The sequence below is a fragment of the Dermatophagoides pteronyssinus genome, unplaced genomic scaffold (genome assembly GCF_027571235.1).
Source record: "Dermatophagoides pteronyssinus isolate colony J.1.1.1.1 unplaced genomic scaffold, Derpt_VIB-CSIC_2022.12 sq0008, whole genome shotgun sequence".
In the NCBI taxonomy this organism is placed as follows: Eukaryota; Metazoa; Arthropoda; class Arachnida; order Sarcoptiformes; family Pyroglyphidae; genus Dermatophagoides; species Dermatophagoides pteronyssinus.
This window is the reverse complement of record NW_027461532.1, coordinates 2,241,994-2,267,566: the sequence shown is the minus strand read 5'-3', so window position 1 is coordinate 2,267,566 and position 25,573 is coordinate 2,241,994. Positions and strand designations below refer to the sequence as shown.

Below are 25,573 nucleotides of genomic sequence, written 5' to 3'. Positions count from 1 at the left end.
TCATCATCATCATCATCATCATCATCATACCCATGTCGAACAAATTAAATCTCGTATAAACCGAAAAAAAACTCAAATCTCGGTCAAATCAGCCTTGATGAATTTTTTTCATTTTGCACAGTTGTTGCAATGTAATACCCGTTATAGTAATAACATAGTATAACAACATTAACTTTTGCTTAATACCTAAATAGTTTTTTTTTGCTGTTTGCTGCTATTCATAATGATGATGATGATGGTTGTTGTTCAATGGTGATAGTAAATGAAACAACAGTATTCAACAAAAACTAGTATTTCATTCTTTCAGTAACTTTCTATCATCATTTTTTTCTTTCTTTCATTCTTCCTTCGACTTCTTTATACAGAAATAAGGCCATTAGCTTGCCATATTCTAAACATAAATTTGTGTTTTCTTTTTTTTCCATTTTAGATATCCTGAATTCGGGTAAACTCTCTTTCTCTCTCTCTCTCTCTCTCTTTACACAAGTCTTTCGAATGGTCGAATCGTTGAACGATCAATGAATGAAGGAAAAAAAAATAACAGCCAAAAATAAATACCAATAACCGGTTAGAGATTAGATACTTCTTTATTATTATCGCATTCATTCGGTTGGTTGGTTGGTTGGTAGGTCGGTCGTTCGGTTCATGTCATTCTATAAATATGAATGTTCCGCTCTTTTATCGATGTTTTTCTTTCTTTCTTGTGTGTTTTATTTATTCACATAGATAGATTCCGTATACATTTTTGTAACCTGTTGATTTTTTTTCCTGAATCACTCACGCCATCTATGAACAATTTTTCCAGAAATGAAAAACTTTATTCTTGAATTTTTTTAATCAATGAATTTTTCTTAATGAAGAGATTTTTGGAATTTTTTTGACACCTAAAAAATCAGATAATATGCGAAATTAGAATTGGTTCGGAAGCAAAAACTGGATAACCAAGCGGTGGATCAGCTGCTTGTACGGTTAGATTTCCTATGTGAGGTGGTGGTGGGGAAAGAGAAAAGAAAAACTTCCATGAATTTTGAATGGAAAATTTTTTGTTTTGTTTTTCTTACGAAAAATATATTGATGTGCCTGTATTGAATATCGTTCTTCATCATCATTAGTTAAATAGAATAATTCAAACGATAATGATGACCAAATTGCATCAACAACTGAACGATTAATTAAACAAATGAAAATATCCATATCTTTTAATGTTAACATATGACTTTGATAGATTTCCTGATTTGAAAATAGGAAACAATTAGTCAGTTATGTTGAGAAAAAATACTATTTTAACCTTATAACAAACCTTTACAACATCTTTGGAAATGGAAAATAATTGTAATTTTTCGGCCAATACTGCATCACGCCATTCCGGTGAATCAATCGAACCAAAATACCAATTTTGATCAAATTCTTTTAAATTATTAATAATTTCTTCATCGGTTAATGTTTCTTCTGCAAAAATCATTTGATCAAAACCTAATTTTGTTGCATAACGTATACTTTGTAGACAAATTTGATTAAGATCAATATCGAAAAGATTTTCATCAATCATTGAATCTTTTGCCATTGTTTGACTATTAAACATTTCATATATCCATTGTGACATTGATGTTTCAACAATTTTATTCGTTGGAAATATTATTGTAAAACAAATATTCGTTATTTGATTATATGATAATATTAATGATTCAAGTTCATTTTCCGTCAATATTGCTTTATTATTGGTTAAAATTTGTAAAACATTTGAAAACCATTCATTTGAATAAATAAAACGATTAATACGATGTTGAATGGATTTACGTTTACGTGAAATTTGATAACTAAAATTTGTCCATTGTATATTTGGTTGTAGATCATCATAGCTGAATTTTTTCAATGTTTCACCATTGTTATTATTCCTAGATGATGATGATGATGAAGAAGAAGTAGCCGAATGATTTTGTCGTTCACCATTATTATTATCACCGTTATTATTTGAAGAAGAACGATGATTATCCATTACTGAATCGGATGGTACAATTATATTGATTTGTGATTCTTTAACCATCTGTATGTTTATATCATTTTTATTTTGTTGTTGTTGTTGTTGATGTTCTTGTTGTTTGAATTCATCAAGAATTAAACGAATTTTATGCTGTAACAGTAGCCATATAAATATTGGACAAAATAAACGTTTGATTCGAACATATGTATCCGGTGAATCAATAATACCGGTCAGAACACTGGTTGCATCCGAATAAGTTTTTACTGTTGCTTTGGTCATTGGATTAATAGCATAGAAAAAATATTTATTAAAAAATGTACTAAAATTATTATGAAATGAATATTCATTGATTTGATCGATTGTTGATGCTTCTAATGTATGACAAGATGTTTCCTGTAATTCAAGACCTTTCATTTGTATTTGACAATAATTATGACCAGATTCTAATACTTGAAACCACATTAAACGATCATCAAATCTAGCTAACAAAATTTCACCAGCATGACGAAAATCCCAAAAAAGACTTTTTCTATGTAATGAATCAATTAAACGTGGCATTAATTGTCGATAATAGGCTGCATCATTTATTGTATCATCAATTGTCATTGGTAACATCATCGGAGTGGTTGACCAAAATTTCATTGGTCTTGGAAATGATGGTAAAAAAATAGGTAATGTAAATAATGGAAGTATCGGTATATTGAGCATACTGGATATGATTATAATGATAATATTTATAGGTAATAATATCACATTTATTACTATTTTAAAAAATGAGAAGAAAACAATGATAAAAAATTAGAATATTTACACAGAAAAAACTTACTGAATATAGTCCAACTATAACGAATTTTTTGTTTACGTAACATTACAGATGTAAATAGAATAGTAATTACCATATAGAATTTATGACAAAAATCAATCGAAAACATTCGTATTATATCCAAACAAAAATATCTCACTTCTAATGGCCATTCATTAATGTTGGCAATTATATTATTATAATGATGATGATGATTATAATTAAATGAATGATAAATTGTATCCAAAATAATAATGAATATTGTTTGGAAGCCAAAACGATATGGATATTGCCAACAATGACGAAACATACGAAATACAAGAATATCAAATAAAAAATGTTTTATGGTAATTGTTCGATTTAAAATACGTTCATTATTATCTAATTTCAGTAAAATTAACATTAAACAAACGATCGGTATGAATAGATGTAGAAAAATTCTTATAATCATTATGAATATATAATTGGAATATATTCTGTGAAAAAATCTTGTCGACATTATCATATTCAATGGATTTTTAATCATATTCATTAAATAAATCATTTTGAAATATTTAACCAAATGAACAATAATCAATAATATGAAAAGAATTTCAAATATTTCTTGCTGAATTATTGATAAAAAATCATTTGATATCCAACAGATGGCAATCATTGAATTGATTGATATGATTATTTTGATTAGATATGGCCAACGATGTAATTGATTCATAGTAAATAACCATTTATTACTTGATAAAAAACCGATTATTAAATTAATAAGAAAATAATTTCTACCGGTAAAATAGAAATGATTTAATATAATGGCAGTAAATGAAAATAATATTGTTATAAATGATGACCATATATAACAGGTTGCAGTACCGGCTAACAATATGATGTTAATCTGTTCCAGAATATAGAATACTAATGATGGAATTGGTGGTAATATACCTAATAACCAAAGAAATGGTAAACAACAAATAATCAATGTTATTGTAGAATATATTGATTGATTCGGTATAAATGTTACGGTCAATAATAATATGAGCATATAAATTGAACGATTAAAACTATCAATTGAACGAAATTTTATTGAATATGCTGTTGTTTCAGGTGGTGCACCAATAATCAATGAATAATGAACAGTTGTAAATGTAAACCATACAAAAATCATTATGAAAATTGCTATTATATCATCAGATTGATTATGAAATTTAATTGATTTTAATCCAAATGAATTGGTCATCATACCAAGAAGTGAACATGAAATTAAACTTCGAGCAATTATAATCAAAATTATTTGTGATTGATATTGTCGAATCGTTTTAACATTCGACAAATATTTATTATGATCATTCGGTTTTGGATGATTTTGTTTGAACATTTGAATAGATGTTTGATTATCTGTTGTTGGCCATTGACCATCATAGATTAATGGACGTGTTTTATTTGCGGATTTTTGTGGCTGAATATTCATGATCATTGTAAAAATGAAACCAAAAACCGATACACATAATATACCAATATATGAATCGATCAATAATAAATCGATTAATATCGATATAATCATACCAATACAAGATGGAAATAGATATATGAATAATTGAATAATCCATGATGCTGTCTTCGTCGTTGTCGTTGTTGTCGCTAATGATAAAGATGTTGACGATTCATTTGTAATAAGATTACCACCATTATGATATGTTGATGAAACATCATTTGTATCGGTTGTTGTTTTTGAATCATTTTGTTTATTATTATTATTCAATTGTAAACCACCAAAAAATGTTTGAAATATTCTTTGTAATATAAATGAAATTTTATATTCACTAATTAATGATATATTCATATTTAGTCTATTTCAATCGGGAAATTTTTTTGGAAGCAAAACAATCACAAAAAAAAACATTTTTCTTTGGCCATCAGTGTGGTTAAAGAATAATTTTTTCAGAAAAGAAACATATAAAAAAATCGCTGATGATTACTTGAATCAAATATGATGGATGAATCTATCAAACAGACATTCTTCAGTCTTTCTCCATCTTTTCTTCATTGTATATAATTTTCTTTTTTCCCCATTCATAATGAATTTCAAATTCAAAAACAATGTACAGGTGTCACTATGGTTACCTTGTTTTTGTTGAATAAATTCTGTTGTTGTTACCAGCGAAACCTTTACATTTTTTATTTTTGAAATTTCATATTTTTTTATTGTTGTTATTGTTGTTGTATCTATCTAGATAGGTCTATATAATGAAAAAAGTAAAGTAAAGTTTTATCTTCATCATTATCAAACAAACAAACAAACAAAACAAAAAAAAAACGATCAAAGATCGATGACAATGAAAAATGACGACAAATGAAAAAGAAAAGAATATTCTCTCTTTCTATACCTGTTTCACCTGGACAAATTCTCTAGAATTTGTAATGAATATTTCTTTCTTCTGGTACACGGTTTGTTGGTAGAGTTACCAAAGAAAACTCCCACCATAAAAAAAAAGATAAAATTAAACTTTTATTGTATGCCATTTGAAAAGAATCATCATCATCAGGAAGTAAAATCGATAACTATCATCATCATTTTTTGGCTCATTTTATTCAAATGTTTATGATCATAAAGCATGCAATTCGGGTAAGATTTTTTATTTTATTCCTCTATGTGTTCATTTCATTTTTGGTCATTGGATTTGAACAAAACAAAAAAAAATTTGTCAATCTGGTTAAATGTCAACAACCTTTCTTTTTATTTGATTCTGGTTGATTTTTCTTCTCCAAAATACCAACCAATTTGTTCATCGCGATCATAATGAAGAATTGTTTCGATGGTCGTTTTTGGAAATTGAAATTCGCGAATGTTTTTTTTTTTCCTGTTTGCAAAAAAAAAAAAAAAAATTCGAATGTTTTCCAAAATGATGAATGCAACGCCATCTAGCAATAAATATTCAAATAATGAATTTCATTATTTTTTTATGATAATCAAAAATGTATTATCCATTGTCATTGACTTCGACAACGACGACGATGGTTATGATCATCATTGATGATACCATGATGATGATCATCGGTATCCATAGCTATAAATTTAGTAGTAGCAAAAGTATTATATTGGTATATCACACACACAAACAAACTCAATTCCCAAAAAAACGAACGAACGAACAACAAAATGCATTCAAAGATTATATATGGTGATAGTGCTGGTGATGGTGAATATCCTAATATCAACAACAACAACAACAATTATGAAGCCAAAAAAATTTATATATAGAAAAAAAGAAATGCAAAGATTAAATATAAAAAAAAGAGCAACGACAAGTATACAATCCAATTGATTATGAAAAAAAAAGTAAAAGTGGCTCTATTTTGAATTGGGTTGTTTTTTTTGTTGTTGTTGTTTTTGGTGTATGGTGATATCTTTCAAGATTTTTATATATGAAAAAACAGCAAGGATGAATCATCATCATCAATGTAACCCGGATTGAAAAGAAATCCTGATTCCACACATATTCGAATCATCAACGAGGAGAGAGAGAAAGTTTCTTCTTCTTTCAAAGAGTTATCTATTTGGATTGTTAATCAACTCGTAAACATAAACATAAGTTTTTTTAACTTTAAAGAATTTTATTTGGAAAATTGTTTTTGAAACTTTTCACCTTGAATGAATGAATTTTTCTGTTTTGATTACTCTTTTTTGATTGTTTGATGCATTTTTTTTGATTGTTTTTATTTTCAAAGTAATTTTTCTGTTCTGTATTCGACGAGTCGAAGTGCAAATAAAAAACTGGTTTTTTTTTCTTTCTCAAACAACACTTGCTTTCCTTTTTTCTTCATTTTCAAAAAAGATTTTCATCTTGAATTCTGAAAAATTCTGAAATTTCGGATCAACAAACATGATTTAAATGTCGACTGAAACTACAACTTCAGATCCAACAACAACAACAACAACAACAAAGACAACAGCCACGGCTGCTGTTGATTCGAAAAAAAGTCCATCAAAAGAATCAACAAATTCGAAACCAAAAATCGATGTTGCAATCGTTATCGATCTGGTATGATAATGATGATGATTCTTGATTTTTTTGATAAAGATTTTCAATTTTTTTAATATCTTAAATTATAGCAAATCAAAGATGGCAATCTATCACATCGTATGGCTGCATTTGAAGAGATTAAAAAAGCCTGTCATATGGTCAATGCAAATTATCAGCTGATTGCATTTCATAAATTAGATTTTGATGAAATTAATGCAATCGATGCATTTCATGCAGCCGATGTTGCTATAGTTGATCTTTCCATACAAAATCAACAACATTCATTATTTTATCGTATTGGTAATCGTGAAAATTTTGGAATGAAATATAATATATTAATATATAATGATGATCTATTGAAAGTAACCATACCGCCAAATTTACCAATATCAACATTTAATTTGATTAGTTATCGTTTATCGCCTGTAGATAAAAAATGTTATTATACTGAATCTGTACCGGATAAAAATAGTTTGCGAAAAAATTCAAATCCAAAATCAACATCAACAACAGCTGCTGCGGTAGCCGCAGCAACAACCAATCGACCAACACCGTTATCATGTGAAACGAAAATTCTTCTCAGTACAAAACTGCGAAATGCTTTGCAACATGTTGAAGTACAAACCAAGTAAGAAATTTTTTAAAAAATCCTGATCTTGATTTATTTGATTGAAATTGAAATTTTTTTTTAATTAATATAGAACACATTTAAAGGAAAAATTTCTATCAGAATTACGTAAAGCACGCGAAACATTACCACGTGATGAATTGACAAAAACATTAAATGATTTTCGTAGAAAATTAGAAAATAATTCTTGTCTTATATCGGCTGATATTGTTTATAATCTTCTTGTTTCATATCGTGAAATACAAGATTATGATTCAATGGTATCTTTAATTGAAGAAGTACAATCATCAAAATTTGCTTTCAAATTTACACCAGTCATTCAATATCTGTATTCATTTGCATTGAATCGTCGTAATCAATCGGGTGATCGTGAACGTGCATTGGAAAAAATTCATGAAACAATCGATGAAATACCATTCACTGATTCAATTTGTTTAGCTGGACGTATTTATAAAGATAAATTTATTGAATCACAATATCAGGATAAAGAAAGTTTGGAACAGGCAATTATTTGGTATCGTAAAGGTTTTGATCATCAACCAAATGAACATGCTGGTATTAATCTGGCAACATTATTAGTTATTAAAGGTGATGATCTAAATAATTCACCCGAACTTAAAGAAATTGCATCCGTTCTAAATCTTTTGATTGGTCGTAAAGGAAATTTAAAATCCATACAAGATTATTGGGATGTTGCAACATTTTTAGAAATATCTGTTTTAGCTGAAAATTATACAAAAGCTAATGAAGCAGCCGAATGTATGTTTAATTTAAAACCACCAAAATGGTATCTAAATTCAACATTACGTAATATACAGTTAATAAATGATTTTCGTAAAAAACCGGAAGATTCACGATTAACACCTGAAGAAGAATTATTTCGTTTTTGGATGGAATATTTTATTGAAGCGGCTAAAGATCAGGCTAGTCATATAATTAGATTTCCAGTTATCATACAGGAAATTGATAAATCATTAATACCAAGTTATGTTACTGTTAATCAACAAGATCAAGATGGAAAATCATTACAAATTAATAATATCTGTAAAGAATGTATTCGTAATCCAGATTCATGTCGACGACCACATAATTGGTTATTTCATTCATCAAAAATACGTGGTGTTAGTATGTATAAATCTGATCAACGTTGTCTTTTCCTATATGTTTTATCCGATGATTTTCAAATGTTTTTCCCTTCGGATGAATATCGTAAACGTTTTCATGAACTTGTTCTGGATATAACTGCCAACGAAGAATGTTTAGATTTAGATTCAAGATCAATCGAATCTATACAAATTCAATTTGATTATGATTATGATGAAAAAATGAATAAAATTAAACTTGGTGAAGGATCATATGGTACTGTTTATGCAGCACATGATAGTAATAATGTTGCTATTGCTGTTAAAGAAATACCGATAAAAAATAAAGATGAAGTACAACCATTACAAGAAGAAATTAAATTACATTCACAATTAAAACATCGTAATATTGTTAAATATATTGGTTCAATTAATGATGAACAGGCAGGTGTTTTTAAAATTTTAATGGAACGTGTACCTGGTGGTTCATTATCACAGTTATTACGTTTTAAATGGGGTCCATTAAAAGAATCATCAATCATTTATTATACTAGACAGATTTTGGATGGTCTTCATTATTTACATAGCCAAAATATTGTACATCGTGATATAAAAGGTGATAATGTTCTTGTCAATACTTATACCGGTGATGTTAAAATATCAGATTTTGGTACATCAAAACGTTTGGCCGGATTAAATCCACGAACCGAAACATTTACCGGTACATTTCAATATATGGCACCTGAAGTTATTGATCAAGGTGCACGTGGTTATGCAGCACCTGCTGATATTTGGTCATTAGGTTGTACTGTTGTTGAAATGGCAACAGGTAAAACACCATTTATTGAATTAAGTTCTGGTCATGAAGTTATATTTAAAGTTGGTTATTTTAAACAACATCCTGAAATACCTGCAACATTATCGGAAAAATGTCGTAATTTTATTGAAAGTTGTTTTGAACCAAATCCAGCTAAACGTCCAATAGCTGCAGAATTATTGGAAACACAATTTATGGAATGTGGTTCATCATCATCATCATCAAGAAAACGTAAACCAGCTAATCAATTACATCCAAAAAATAATAATAAAGTTCAAACAAATCGTATGTCAGTTGAATTTAATCGTTCAGTATCGATGCCATATGATCAAAAATCATCATCAAATGATCATCAAAATACAAATAATGCAATAGATGTTATAACCGTACAACAAAATAATGGTGGCAGTAGTGGGGAACCTAATACACCTAATTCAATGGATAGTTTACAGGATATGAATCCATTTGCAACAATGCCATCAACAATCGCTGGTGGTGGTTGTAGCGGTGGTGGTGGTGGTGGTGTTAGTAAAAATCCAAATCGTTTACAATCAAATTTATCATTAAATATACAAAATTTACAAAATTCAAGTGGTGATGAAAAATCACCAAATATTTTATTATCCGGTTCATCAATAACATATCCGGCAACACCAAATGATTTAACAATGAATGAACATAATATACAAAAAAGTTTATCACAAGTATTAGATACAAATACTGAAGATATAACTGAAGTTTGGTGGAGACGTTTAATTGAAAATTGGCCCGATCAACAACAATTATTATTACAATCAAGACATATACAGAATGTATTATTTCCTGGATTTCGTGATTATATTTCAACAAATAAAAATACATTATATCTAATGAATGCATTATATTCATTGGCAAATGAATTTAATAATATTTTCAAATCAACCAATGATGATGATGATGATGATGATGATAATGATAATCCAGAGTCAGAACCAGAACCAGAATCCGAAGAACCACAACAACAACGAGAATCAATCGAAGATTTAGATGAACGAAAACGTTTTCTATTCAAACAATTACAAACAGCAATTTATTATTTTCAAGATGCAATTGATTCAATATTAAAAATACAAAATATACCACCACATTGGATATTTGCATTAGATTCATTAATACGTGAAAGTGTTCAAGAAGCACAAAGATTATTACATTTATGTTTTAAAAATGTATTTGAAATTGAAATGGCCGGTAGTGATGCAACTGTACCACATTCAGCCGATATTAATCATCATCAATTGATTCTAACAGCAACTGGTGGAGGTGGTGGTGATGATGGTTCACCATCAATAACCAATATATTTAAACATTCGCAAGAATCATTATTTAATATGCAATTAATAAAATCATCTGATCATTTTAAACAAGAAATTTATCATCTTTTATTAGAAAATAATCGTACAGTTAAATTATTATCCGATACATTTTTGGAATATCTTACTGAACAGAATGAAGTATTAAAAAATTTATTTGAAAAAGTTAAGAATCAAAATCGACCGAATTTTTTCATAGATTCAGCAACGAATACTGTTCACGATGATGATAATGATGATGATGATGAAGTAAAATCAAGTAGCAAAGATGAAACAATGATTGAAATGTTGGAAAATGAAAATATTAATCGTTCGACAATTGATGCTGTAAGTTAAATGATGATTCTTTTTTTAAATTTCACTAACTTTTTTTACCATTTTCTTTTCTTTTCTTTTTTTTCTGTTGTTATTGTCGTCTTAGTTAATTCGTCAAGATATTGATCGAAAAGTTTTATTCGAATTTATTGGTCGTGATGATCTTCGTAAATTAAATCTAACATTGGGTGATGAATTACGGCTTTGGAATTTTATTGAAAAGAATAGAATTTTGTTTATCAACAATAACGATAATTAGTCAATCAACAACGAAATTTTAAAGATTGAATTTCGATGATTGAATCTTCCCAGGCAGAAAATATTTCTTCTTCTTCCTTTCTTCTGCCTGGGTTGTTAAATTTTATTTAATTTTAAAATGATTTTTTTTTTTTGATACAAAAAATAATGACAAAAATAAATAAATTACGAGCTTTAAGAAAAATTCTGAATTGTTTTGTTTTTTTTTGAAATATTTTTCTGTCAAACCATGGTCAAATGTCAACAACCTTTCTTTGTTTTCCTTTTTTTGTTCGGATGACCAACCAATAATCTTTCAATTATTCATCTGCAGATGTTTCGACGAAAAAAAATCGTCATCTCATTTTTGAACAGTACTTGTTTTTGTCTTCTATTTCCGCAAACAACGATTTTTTCTTTGACTTTTTCAAAAGAGAAATGAATGAATGAATGAATGTGTGGATCGCGATTAAATTGAAATTTTCAAAAAAAAACTTTTTTTTTCCGTGAAAAAAACAACTCAAAAAATGTCAACACCCTATACGAAATTTTTTTTCTTCTTTTTCTTCAAACAATCATTATCATCATCATTAGAAAGAAACAAAATTGTAATGTCATCATTATCAAATTGATGACACCACACCTGAACCGATTCAATCCATTGTTGAATTCATTCACACACACACACCTGGTTATTATTGTCTTTTTTTTTGCTCGTCTCTCTCTCAATATAGAAGATCTGGTTCGGCCACCACCACCACCACTATCACCAACGAGAAAAAAAAGGTCGTCGGTCACTCACACCATATGGAGAGAGAGTAAGAAAAACTCACCAAAAATAATGCCATCAGATTTTTAGTTTTCGGAATCAAACTAAAAAAAAAAAAAAGGTTGTTGATTTGAATTTGTTGTTGTTGTTGTTGTTGCTAAGAAGAATCAAAAAAAAGCAGAAAAAAAAATAACAGATCAACTTTGTTTTCCTCTCCAAGAATAACGCGTAGGTGTCGACCACCATCATCATTTGTATTTATGTTTTGCTTGTGATTCCATAATATAATCTCTTATTTCAAAACAACAGAAAAACAACAGAATTAAGTTTTTTTTTGTTTTTCCTGCAACAACAACAAAAAAATTAATTAAATTTACATTGTTTTGTGTGTGTTATTTAAAGTCCCGTTATCATTTGGAAAAAATAACGGAAAAAAAAGAAGAAATATTTTCTGGTAATATTTTTTTTTTCGTTTGAATAAAGTCTAACTTAATCATATTATTTTTCCTTGAAATTCATCATCATTATGTAGTGTTTTTTCTATTTGGTTGTTATTGTTGTTGTTATTGTCAAATAAGAACATTCGGTTAACTTTGTGTGTGTGTGGGTATGTCAACATTATGAATTATTTCTGGAATACTCGATGTTTTTTTTTCGATTCATTCATTCATTCCACTTTTTTTTAATCTCAAGAATTTCTATAGATTTGGACCAGAGAGACTTGCGCATCCAATCGAAATAAAAAAGATGACAAATATTGTTCCAAAGTTAATCATTATTTTGATAATGCAATATAGTTGATTTTTTTTTTTTTTTTTTTTTGAAACGGTCGAGTAAAATCAAACGAATCAACATTGTGGATCATATTGTTTAGTGATTTGATAACGACAACAACAACAACAACAACAACAATTTTGATTCAATAACGATGACAATTCAAAAATATTTTAATGAATAAATTAATTTCCGATTGATTATTTTTTTCATTACAGTATTTGGATTGTTTTTTTTTTGGCAAAAATCAGAAATTAAATTAGATCGTTTATTTTTTTCTCCCAATGATATTTCGGTCAATTTGATTTTGATCGATAATTGTTCTCTCTATTTTTTTCGTTGTGCGAGAAGAAATCAAAAATACAAATGACATTGACAGCTCAATATCGTCCATATCGAGGTAAATATATTGACAACAGAATTTATGATTGATTAATGAAGTTTTTTCTCTTTTTCTATTTTCTTTTTCGTTTCGAATCATTATTGATCAAAGACGAAGAATGTACCGATGTTGATCATATTGGTTGGCCTGAACATGAACCAGCCATACAGATTTATGAAAAAACAACCGAAACTATTCCGTATCATGTTTATCATAATAAACGTTCATTCATATTGATTTTATCGATTTCGGTTGGTATAGGAATTTTTGGTTTTTTATTAGGATATTATTGTCATTCGAATCATCAAAAATTATATCAAAATGATTGTTTACAAAACAAAGTGATCTCATCATCATTTGATGGAATCAATCATTCATCAACATCACATTTTGTTGGCGAATCATCATTAAGACGAGCACAATTATTGGCCAGTATCAGTTCGGAAAATATTCGAACAAATGTTCGAGAATTTTCTCGGCAACCACATTTAGCTAGTTCGAAAGAAGATTTAAATTTAGCAATCAAAATTCGTGATCATTTTAATCATAATCATTTTGATCATGTTTCATTGAAAAATTATTCTGCATTATTATCATTGCCTGATTCAAATAGGCCAAATTTTGTATCAATAATCGATTCAATAACTCATAATGAATTATATTCATCATTACAAACATTCAATCAAAAACAACAGCCTTTACCATTTAGTCCTTATTCACCGAATGGTGATATAATTGGAGATATTTTATTTGTTAATTATGGCCGTCCAGTTGATTTTATTCAATTACAAAATCTATTCAATACAACCAATAATGATATATTTAATGGAAAAATTTTTCTTGTCAAACAATTTCATTTATCTGCAAGTGAACAATATCGATATGCATCAGCATTAAATGCATCGGCATTATTATTTTATCCTGATCCACAACATTATAATCCAAAACAATCAAAACCATTTCCCGATTCATTATGGTTACCATCCGATGGTATTCGAAATGATGGTATATTTTGGAATGGTGCTGGTGATCCAGAAACATTCGGTTTACCATCCAATTCATATGCCTATCGTAATCGATTTCATCCAGAACGACAATTAACAATGCCTGCACAACCAATCAGTTATGAAGTTGCGGAAAAAATTTTTCAACATATGGATGGAATGATTGCTCCAAACGAATGGAAAGGCGGTCTTAATGTTACCTATCGTATTGGAACGAAATTAAAAGATAATCTTAAAATTCGTATATCGGTTAATAATCGATTGGTTAGAAAAACAATTTATAATGTAATCGGTATGATTTATGGAAATGATGAACCGGATCGTTATGTTATTATCGGTAATCAACGTGATTCAATGTCAATGGGTGCTATTGATTCGGCAAGCGGTACAGGTACATTTATGGAAATGGCACGTGTATTTGGTGATATGATTGTTAATGGTGGTGGTGGTGGTTGGCGACCACGTCGAACATTAATGTTTTGTAGTTGGGGTAGTGAAGAATTTAATCTTATTGGTTCGACTGAATTTGTTGAAGATTTTTATAAAATACTTTATATGAGAGCTGTTGCTTATATCAATGTTAATCTAGTCGTAAGTTTTATTTCATTTCCAAATTGAATTAGTGTTAAATTTTTTTTCATTTACAGGTAAATGGCAATGATACACTTAGTGTAGCTGCATCACCATTACTGTATCATTCGATTTTTAATGCAACAAAAGATGTATTCCTACCAAGACGATCAACATCACAATCATCATCAATCAAACAACAAGATAATTTCAATTCAATCTATGATAAATGGATAGTATCGATGCCTAAAATGCGTAATAAATCAACATTAATATTTCAACCAAACATTTTTAATTCGATGAAAATGTTTGATATTGAAAATCAAACCGATACGATTGATGAAAAAGAAATTCTGGAAAAAAATCATCAACAATTTCATCGTCAAGAATCAGCCGATCCAGGATCGATTTTAAAAACATATTTAGAATCAGCATTTCAAGAGGTACGACCACATGTACGACCATTAGATATGTATGGTTCATATGCACCATTCTATACAATGGCCGGTATACCTGTTGCCGATATTAGTTTTATCAATATCGATGATAATGATAATGATGAAAAAATTGATATTGAAGATGATATTGAACATATTACTATAAATCATATGCCTTATCCATTATTACATAGTCAATATGATCGTATTGAAGCATTGGAAAATTTTATTGATCCAGATTATCGTTATCATGTTACAATTGCACAAATATTAGTACATCTAGTCGAAAATCTTGCCGATTCATCATTCATACCGTTCAATTTATTTGATTTTGCTCAAATATTGAATGATTTTTATGTAAAAACATTGCATATGTATAATGTTATTATCAATGGACGTCATCGACAGCAACGGCAAACATTTTCAAACAAAAATAATGGCAATATAATCGAATCGATAATCGAAAATGGTGAAATAAATTCCACATCTAATCATTCAACGATAATGATTAATTCGGATGAATTTCTTAACAAAATGGATTTGGACCTAAGTAAGTAACATCTGACTCCCTTTAGATGCTCTACGATTGCTTAATTTTGGGTTTTTTTTCCCCATTCAGAATCACTTGAATCAGCGATTAAAAATTTTAGCCAAGAAGCTATCAAATTCCATGGTCGACAGGATAAAATCAATACGAATAAGTAGGTTATTTTTTCTTGTTTGTTTGTTTGTTGCTTTTAATCATTCTATTTTTTCTATACTTTCCGGAAATCCAGTCCATTGATGATACGACAAATGAATGATAAATTATTGTTAATTGAAAGACAATTTCTTGATCATCGTGGTTTGCCATCAAATAATCTTAAAAGACATTTAATATTATCACCAGCCGAAATGATTAATACAATAATGGCTAAACATCATTATGATGGTAATGGCGGCGGTGGCCTTTTTCCAGCTATTATTGATGAACTAGATCAATTAATGGGAACAATGTTTAATCATGATAATGATGATGACGGCGATGATGATGATGATGATGATGATGATAATTTACATCATTCATTATTAAGGCTACAAAAACATTTACCCATATTGATACATACAATACAATCAGCAGCTAATTCATTATCAATCGAACCATTTTAATCATTACAAAAACAAATGGATAAATATGTGTACACTAATCATCCTTATGGAAAAAACTTTGATACGAAAAAAACTGAAATCGACAAAAATATGTATGGCCTTAATTTTTTTTCAATCGGAAAAAATTTTATGTTGCCATTACACTGATGGTGCTGCGGTTCGGATCGATTATCAATCAATCAATCAATCAATCAATGTTTGATTGTGTAGGACTAAATAAATTTAAAAAAAAATTTCCATTAATCAATCAATCAATCCGAAACCCATCAATCATATTTACAAATGTTACAATTAGTAATTGTGATAATAGGAAACAAAAAAAAACGAAAACAACTTTTATTTGACTAATTGATTTCATTTATAATATTATTATTATAATTTTGGCTTCATTGATTATTATAATGAAATTAAATAAATTTGAATTATATTTTATGAAGAAAAAAAAATTGAATTAACCGAAAAATTAAAGTTAAATTATGATGAGCGTTTACGTTTAGATAATGGTGATTGTTTGGACGATGATTCAAGATATCGTTTTTTCATGGGTTCATTTTTTAATGAGTCCATAATGATTGATGTTGATGATGATATGAAAATATCATCATAAAAATCATCATCAATATCATCAAGTAAAATATCATCATTGATGTTGTTGTTTGCAATTGAAGACGATTGAATAATGTTTTCTTTATCATCATCTTCATCATCAAAATATTTATTCGTTTTTATTTGAGTACATTCATTGACTTGTTGTTTCATATTTGAATCTGAAGTATTTTGCCAAAAAATTGAACGAACTGTAGCCATTTGTCTTTCGGTTACTTCAATTTTCGTTCCATTTGCTGTATGAAAAATCACTGATGAAAATGATTTCGGATCATCCATTGGATTTATTTTGATTGAAAATGATTTTCAAAGATAAATAATGATTAAAGGAATCTGGATTGTGTTCGCGAACATAAAAAAAAATATTCGAATTCGAACGTTTACAAGTTGCCAATCTTTCTTACCGCTAGATGGCAGAGCTGAAATAAAAAAAAATTCCAAATAACATTCGATTTTTTTAAAAAGAATTTGATAAAAGTTTTATTATTTTTCGAAAAAAATTTCATTTATTATTTACAAAAAAGATGATTATGATAAATTAGAAAATATTAGCCGATGTTGATGATGAATCACCACCACCAACACTGGCTAAATTACGATCATTTTGTTCCAATAATTGTGCTATATTCAAATCAAATAATTCACAACGTATTGGCATATCAAGTTTATAGAATGGATTTTTTAATGCATAATCCGAATATAATTCATAAATTTTACGTAATAACCAATCTTTATTTGTTGTTTCACGAAGATCACTTATGATTAAAAATTTTACACCGGTTAATGTTTGAAAACAACTAAGACGAAAATTATTTGTTTCCATATATTCAATACCAGTATTATTGGAATGTCGACGAAAATTATCATTTGTAGATGATGATGATGATTTTCTTGGAATAATTTGTAGTGCAGCTATTGCATACATTGAATGAAACATTGATGCCATAACAATTTTTTCATTTGTACTAAGACGTGGCCAACCAAATTTAAGATTAACAGGGAAATTTTCTTCATTTGTAAGAAAATCATCAAGAATATCTTGATCTTTATATTTACGGCCAACAATTGTATCACCATTGATGGCCAATAATGAATAGCCAACTTTTGTTTTTTTGGAAAGAAATTTTTCACAGTTACAACATAGCATATCTTTTAAATAATTACAATAACAACATACCTCGAATATTATCCCGTTGACCAAATACAACTGTTAATCTTTGATTATTAAATTCCAGTACAATATCCAATGGAAAACTAAATGTTTTTTCCACTTCAGTTAATGGAAAATTTGATTCAACATCATAATTATAGATGAGACCACCAGATTTAGATATAATATAAACACTATAGATTCCATTGACAACTTTGTTCATCATTTTTGTTTTTATTTGGATTTTCACAACAATAAATATGAAAAAAAGGGAAAAAAATTTGTTTTTTTCGATGAAGATTGCAATCGCAATTATGTTTGATTGATAATTAAAGTACAATTTTGAATTTTAATAAGAATTTTTTCAACGATAATAATGACAATGATTGAAAGGAATATATATTTGGAAATCACATGTTTTTATTTGATTGGTGGGAGTCATTTATGTTGAAAAGTAAAGAACGAATATAATCGATTATTCTGTTGTATAACTATCGATGTTTAAAATGTTCAACAACAAGTATCGAATAATAATTGATTGCTGTCCTTGTAATTTTGTTTTTTTTTTCTTAAATAATAATCATTATCATTGATTGTCTGTCAACAGAATTGTTCATTTTGAAAAAAAAAGTTTTTTTTTCTAATCACTCAATCAATCAATCAATCAATCAATTTTTTTTATTGCGAAAATCACGAGGATAAAAATTCTTATTTTTTGGAATAAAAATTTTGACCACCAGACAGCAGCACATTTTCCATGCCCATAATTGTTTAATGTCTTTGCTTTGAAAGTCGTTCAGATTTTGTTTTGGATCTACAGATTGTTTTTTTTTGGATTTATCCAATGAGGAAGAGGACAATATAATGTGGCAGTACAGAGAGAAAAAGAACAGAAATGGAGAAGAACAGATGAATAGGGCAAATGAAATGAAATGTTTTCCATTCGATTCGACGACGATATACATTTTCTCTCTCTCTCTCTCTCTGTTTAAAGCGCATGCAAAAGAACACGACGGCCAATAACATTATTTGTTGGGATTTTTTTTTCACTTCTCATCTTTAACATATAAACGCCTTTTCATCATCATCATCATCCTCCTATCTTGATCTATCTAAAAGATGTGTATACAAAATTGAAAAATGATAAAAACAAATCATCTAGGTTTTTTCTCCTCGAATAACAACAACAACAAACAACAACAACGTTTAATTCAAACATAGCAGATAGAAAAAGAAAAAGAAAAACATCATTTTTGTTGAAAAAAAATTGGATACTTTTTTTCGAAAAAAAAAATGACAAGGAAAAAAAATCAAAATATTCGAGGAGGATGAATTGGTGAATGTTTGTTGTTGTTGATGAGACGAAAACACAACATGCATGATGAAAAAAAAATAGATTCTTCCCAAACGTAATCCAATGCTACTAGTTTTTTTTTTTGTTCGGGATGTTTTTTTTTATCCAGGGATTCATCAAGGATTCTTACCACTACCACTAAAAAAAATGTACTGTTTGTTATTGTTTTTGTTTTTTTTGGATAAACATTCGATAAACATCCTCCTCTCTCTCTGTCTATCTTTTTTTTTTTGCACCGAAAAAAAATCGCTCCCTCTTATCCTCAAAATGTGTTTGTGCTTTTTTTTCCACTGAAAAAGTATATGGATTTTTGGATTTTTTTTAAAAAAATGAGAAATTTTTTTTCCCAAATTTTCTTCGTTTGATTATTATTGATTTTTTTTTCTCTTACAAAATGTTCGTGAAAATGAAGAAAAGCATAATATTTGTTTTTTTTTGAGCAAATGAATTAATTTGGAACAACAACAATCATCGTTTCATATTTTTGATGGATTTTTGTTAAATAAGTTATGAAAGAATCTTGAAAAAATCAAAAACAACAACAAAAATTATCAAGTTTGTTTCGACTATTTGAGAATCCTAATTGTTTTGATTTTTTTTCGCTGATTTATAATCATCATCATCTTTATCATCATCATCATAATGAAAACAAATCGACAGATAGACAATTTGTAAACACATTGATTGATCAATCAATCAATATTTATAATATATAAAATCGAATCAAAAATCATCTGTTTGGATTATCATTTCGTATCTTGGATTTTGTTAAACATTTCGATCGTTTCAATGACAAATAAACAACATCACTATCCTGTCAACAAAAAATAAATCAAACAAACTTTTGATTTTAACCATTTTTTTCAACAAAAAGAAAAGAAATGACTATTTGACATTAAACAAGAAAAAAAATCCCAGTTTTCTTCAAAATCTTCCACACACCAAAAAAAAACAAAAAAGATTCCAACCAACATTATTTGAACAGAGAGAGAAAAAAATCGAACGATTCTAAAACATTCGAATTCGAATGTTTGAGACGAAAAATCATCACCTTTAACGACAATAACAGTCAACCAACCGATCAACATCAACGATTCCGGAATTTGTTTTTTTTTGCCCGAAAAATTTTCTTTTTTTATCGCAACAAATAGTTATTCAATGTTCTTAAGGCTTCAATGTGGTTATGTTTTTGTTGTTGTTTAAAGTTAAGAGTAAATTGATGGTGATGACCTAGTTTATTATCGCTTCAGAAGAAAGAAAGAAAAAAAACTCAATACGATATCACTTTGCTGTACAATCATTCTTTGTTGTTGTTTTCTTTTTTTTTTTGTAATGTGATGTTTGTTGTTGAAAGATTTCTCCTTATTTTGTTTTAATACTTTGTGCTTGTGTGTGTGTGGAGATTATCCTCACCGAATTATATAATGTAAAGAAAGAAAATTGAATCTAAGATTAGATTATAGTTTCAGTTCATGTTGTGGGTGTAATGTTCATCTTCTAAATGATTTATGAAAATTAATTTAGTTTAAAATGGAATCGATTATTAAACCAAAAACATCAACAACAACAACAACGGTTATGGTTTCCGTACCATTATTGACTGTTAAATCATCATCATCAATGATGGTAAATCAATCAACAACAACAATTAAACCGAAAAATAAATCGGCCAAACGAAAGTAAGTTTATTTTGTAAAATTCTTTTTTTAAATTATACAATAGAGCGCATTGAATTATACTTTTTTCTCTGAGCGAAAATAAAAAACAATTTTTCAATGTTTAAAAAATTTCAAGTTTGCCTGGCGAAAAACTAAAGAGAGAGCGAAGAAAAAACTTGTCCAACCAGTTGCAATGATCAGATTATCATCGTTTTTTTTATTTATTTCTTGTCCTTCGATTGGAAATCGAATTGAATTTTAATGATGATCTCTGTAAATCCATAGATTTGGCAACAAAAATTGTTATACTTCATTGAATACAGGTTTTATAATAAGAATTTATTTTGATTGATTGATTTATTTTCTTATAATTTTAATGAAGATTTTTACAATGAAGAATTATAATCATACAGGTTTAAATCATTATATTTATTAATTTTTTGAAATTTTTTTGTAAAACAACACAATTATTGGTAGATTCATCATCAATAGTTCAACAACTTGAAATTTTGTTATGAAAAATATTTTGCCACAATGAAAACCGAATTTATTCTGTCTCATTGTCTGTAAAAATAAGTTTGATTTAATTTTTGTTGAAAGCATAAATGTTTGTTTCTTTATTTTATTTTCATTCATTGAACGTTTTATCATCCATTTTAGTAATAATTGATAACATCGATGATTATATTCAGGTAAATATGTTAATCGGGATAATAAAAAAGTCGAATATATGAATACTGATATCATTCCACAGAATATAATTGAGTTAAAAAGTCCCATAGTAATTTGACGACTATAGAATATACAAGCTATCATTGTGGTGATTTTTGAAATCACTTCTATAAAATATAATGCATCGCTGAGTATTTTGTCAAGCAATGATGTTTGTTTATAAAGATCAACATATTCTCGATGAATAAAATTCCATGTGAATTTGATCATTGAAACTTGTTTTGAACAGTGATTAGCTTTTAAAAATTTTAATGATTGCTTTGATCTTAATTTGAGAAATTGCGTACAAAAAGAAATACTCAATGTGCCAATTAATAGAGCAGTACTCATGAATTCAACATGAACATAGGCCATCAAAATTAATATTATAGTGGATATTTGCTGATTTGATGTAATTTTATTTTTGTATTGTAACCAAATCACTAGGATTATCGAACTAAAATAAAGGACGGATAAGCCTGTAATCATTACGGAACAGAAAAAGATTCCTACAATTTTCAGTAATGAATGATATTGCTTTAAATATCGTAGATCATTCGATGTTAAACGTTCATCATCAAAATAAAGATTTTTGCTAACAAAATCATGCAACGGTGATTTATATTTAAAAACCATTATCAGCATGCCAATGGACATATATTCACCAATACAATATATACATATCAGGCAAATAAAGATTAGATCCACTCGTGGAATATTTAAGATATCTTCTAAAAATGTATAGCTCATGAAAATTTTGCTTTCTTTCGACCAAATATACACTATCAAAAGCGGAATTACCAACCATCCATTTAAAGTGATGAAAATTGCTCTTTTAAATCGTTCAAATGTCATTGAAATACGACGTGTTTCATATTCATCTTGTCGAAAAGAAATTCTTGTCAGAAAAAAATTGATATAAGGATATTCTGATTGAATTATTTCCGAAATCGTTGTCTTTTCATTAATACGTAGCCATTTAGCCAATTTGATCATCATGATTGTGCAAAATTTCCCAAAAATATATTGTGAATGATCCATGAATGATTTCCGATATGTGATACGTGTTTTCACTTTAGATAACTTGGGTTCAACTATTTTTTTGTTTTTTGGTTTTTGAATAACTAGAAATGTCTTTCTATGTCTGACATTAGAACTTTAAGAAAAAAATGAATTCCTTCTTCGAAAATTCTCATAATTCATTTTTCGTTATAGTCACAAGAACATTTTCTGAAAAGAATAAGTTTCATTTGATATATTGACTTTGAAAAATCTATTGATATAGTCTTTTGAATAAAAAACTAGATCCCCTTCTGAATAATTCATCGTTTTCAAAAGTTATGATCATTTTTCATTATGTTTCGTTAATAATATACAATAAATAAAGTTGAGTTAAAGTAATAATGATTTTATTTTTGTTAAATTTTTTATTGTTTCAAAATTTTATTTCAAACTCGGAAGAAAAACAATTTTCAAAGGAAAAGTTTTCAACGGCCTAATGATCGAACAGATATTGATTGATTGTATTATTGACTTGCTATTGCTATTATTGTACGATTCTTAGATATCTTGAATTTGGATACATATTGATTGCTGGTATATTTAACTTTTTGGGTCGCACCGAATATAGCCAAAAATAAAAATAGCCACAGCCCAAAATCATGACATGATGATTCATATTTAAGAATTTTTGACATTAGGCCAATAAATATACTTTCACCTATACAAAGCATTCCCAGAATACAGATAAATACTAGATCCGCTCGTTGAAGATGTAAGATTTCTTCAATATATCCATAACTTATGAAAATTTTGCTTTCTTTCGAGCAAATATATATAGTCAAAAGGGTGATTGCCAGCAATGCATTTAAAGTGATGAAAATTGCATATTTTAATCGTTGATATGTCAATGGAATCCGATGTTTTTCATATTCATCTTGTCGAAAACAAATTCTGAATAGAAAAAAATTGATATAATAATATTCTGATCGAATTATTTCAAAAATCGTTTGGTTCATATCAATACGTAGCCATTTAGCCAATTCGGTGATTATGATTGTGAACAAATGGCTAAGTATTTGACGTAAATAATTCATGAGTGATTTTTTGTATTAAGTTAAATGTGTTTTCATATCAAAATCTTGTTTGCAAATAATTTGTTCAAATGACTCGAAATACCTTTAAAAGTCTGACATTACTATTATTATTATTTTTTGATCACGAGATAATATAGTTTAAAATGTGACATTTTTATTGATGTTTTTTGAATTCAAAAAAAAATTGATTTTCTCATCTCATCATATCATAAGAAAACCCTCATTTTACGTAGAATACTTTTTATTTGATTATCAACTTTGAAGAATTTGTATGGATTCAGTCTCATAAACAAATTTCGAATCAATAATTTATCTGGCCCTGATGAAAACTTAAGTGTAAATATTCAATTATGTTTCTTAAAAAAATCCTTGAAGTTCATTTCAAGTAATAATGATTTTTTTTATACAAAAATTTTTATTGTTTTAAAATTTAATTTTTAATTATGAAATAAAAACCTGTTCGAAAGTAAGGCTGTCAACGTTTTCAATTCTACAAATCGGATAGGAAATTTTTTAATTTATTGAAATTTTCTTGTAAAATAATACAATTAATGGTATATTCATCATGATTAGTTCAACAACTTTGAATTTCGTTATAAAAAATAATTGACCGCAATGAAAGCCAAATTTATTATGTTCCATTGTTTGTAGAAACAAATTTGATTTAATTTTTGTCACAAGCATAAATGTTTGTTTTTTAATTTTATTCTCCATAATTGATTGTCTTACCATTAATTTTAATAATAATTGACAGCATCGATGATTATATGCAGCAGGTAAATATGTTAATCGTGAATAAATAACACTTGTATAAACAAATACCATCATCATTGAGCCAAAAATGATTGAATTCGAAATTCCCATACTTATTTGACGACTAAAGAATACACAAGCTGTTATTAATGAGATTTTCGAAATCAATTCCATATTGTATAATACAAAACTAAGTGTTTTGTCAAGCAACGCTGTTTGTTGGTAAAGATTGACATATTCTCGGTGAATATGATTCCATGTAAATTTGATCATTGAAAAATGTTTTGGGCGATAATTATCTTGTAAAAATTTTAACGATTGCTTTGATTTTAACTTGAGAAATTCAGTACAATAAGCAATACTTAATGTGCCAATTTGTATAGCCGTAATAAGAAATTCAACATGAAAGTAGGCTAACAAAATTGATGTTATAGTGATTATTAGCTGGATTAATGTAATACTATTTTTGAAATATAACCAAACCACTAAAGATATTGAACTAAAATAAAGAATGGACAAACTCGGAATCACTATCGTGCTGAAACTGATTCCTGTAATTCTCAATAACAAATAATATTGTTTTAAATATTGAAAATCATCCGATGTTAACTGTTGATCATCAAATTGAAGATGTTTTTGAAAAAAATCATGAATTCCTGATTTATATTCAAGAACTTTCGACAATAGACCAATAAATATACATTCAGCAACACAAAATATGCATATCATACAAATAAACACTAGATCCACCCGTTGAATATTTAAGATTTTTTCAAAATGTACATAATTTATTACAATTTTGCTTTCTTTCCACCAAATATAAAATATCAAAAGCGTAATCACTAACCATCCATTAAAAGTAATCAAAATAGCATATTTAAATCGTTGATATGTCAGTGGAATACAATGTTTCTCATATTCATCTTTTTGGAAAAA

General features: G+C 27.9%; 5 protein-coding genes across 7 annotated transcripts in view; 3 read left to right on the top strand and 2 right to left on the bottom strand.

Moving 5' to 3' along the window:
• Positions 1-439: 439 nt before the first annotated feature.
• On the bottom strand, positions 440-3,404 carry LOC113794631 (pecanex-like protein 4). The gene is made up of 4 exons (XM_075820985.1): positions 2,808-3,404; positions 1,301-2,742; positions 1,062-1,230; positions 440-978 (listed from the first exon to the last, which is right to left on the bottom strand). Exons 1-4 carry the CDS (start codon positions 3,325-3,327, stop codon positions 893-895), a joined length of 2,217 nt encoding a protein of 738 aa, XP_075677100.1. The 5' UTR covers positions 3,328-3,404; the 3' UTR covers positions 440-892.
• A 2,336-nt stretch (positions 3,405-5,740) lies between these two features.
• On the top strand, positions 5,741-11,393 carry Ask1 (apoptotic signal-regulating kinase 1). The gene is made up of 4 exons (XM_027344667.2): positions 5,741-6,814; positions 6,886-7,424; positions 7,498-10,999; positions 11,094-11,393. Exons 1-4 carry the CDS (start codon positions 6,665-6,667, stop codon positions 11,244-11,246), a joined length of 4,344 nt encoding a protein of 1,447 aa, XP_027200468.2. The 5' UTR covers positions 5,741-6,664; the 3' UTR covers positions 11,247-11,393.
• Positions 11,394-11,898: 505 nt separating this feature from the next.
• Positions 11,899-16,356, top strand: LOC113794584 (N-acetylated-alpha-linked acidic dipeptidase 2-like). Of its 3 annotated transcripts, none has more exons than XM_075820981.1 (7): positions 12,323-12,447; positions 12,526-12,600; positions 12,698-13,167; positions 13,261-14,744; positions 14,801-15,710; positions 15,780-15,861; positions 15,937-16,356. In XM_075820981.1, exons 3-7 carry the CDS (start codon positions 13,134-13,136, stop codon positions 16,307-16,309), a joined length of 2,883 nt encoding a protein of 960 aa, XP_075677096.1. In that variant the 5' UTR covers positions 12,323-12,447; positions 12,526-12,600; positions 12,698-13,133; the 3' UTR covers positions 16,310-16,356. The 3 variants fall into 3 exon arrangements, with proteins under 3 accessions (XP_027200501.2, XP_075677096.1, XP_075677095.1); XM_075820980.1 differs by having other exon boundaries at positions 12,687-13,167; XM_027344700.2 differs by lacking the exons at positions 12,323-12,447; positions 12,526-12,600 and adding an exon at positions 11,899-12,042 and having other exon boundaries at positions 12,986-13,167.
• Positions 16,357-16,628: 272 nt separating this feature from the next.
• On the bottom strand, positions 16,629-19,392 carry Trs23 (trafficking protein particle complex subunit 4-like protein Trs23). The gene is made up of 2 exons (XM_027344699.2): positions 18,093-19,392; positions 16,629-18,016 (listed from the first exon to the last, which is right to left on the bottom strand). Exons 1-2 carry the CDS (start codon positions 18,289-18,291, stop codon positions 17,454-17,456), a joined length of 762 nt encoding a protein of 253 aa, XP_027200500.2. The 5' UTR covers positions 18,292-19,392; the 3' UTR covers positions 16,629-17,453.
• A 780-nt stretch (positions 19,393-20,172) lies between these two features.
• The window catches only part of LOC113793765 (uncharacterized), a 39,412-nt gene continuing 34,011 nt past the window's right edge, over positions 20,173-25,573 (top strand). Inside the window, exon 1 of the mRNA XM_075820978.1 lies at positions 20,173-21,098. Coding sequence (XP_075677093.1) covers positions 20,950-21,098 — 149 coding nt within the window. The 5' untranslated portion in view covers positions 20,173-20,949. The remainder of the gene's footprint in view (positions 21,099-25,573) is intronic.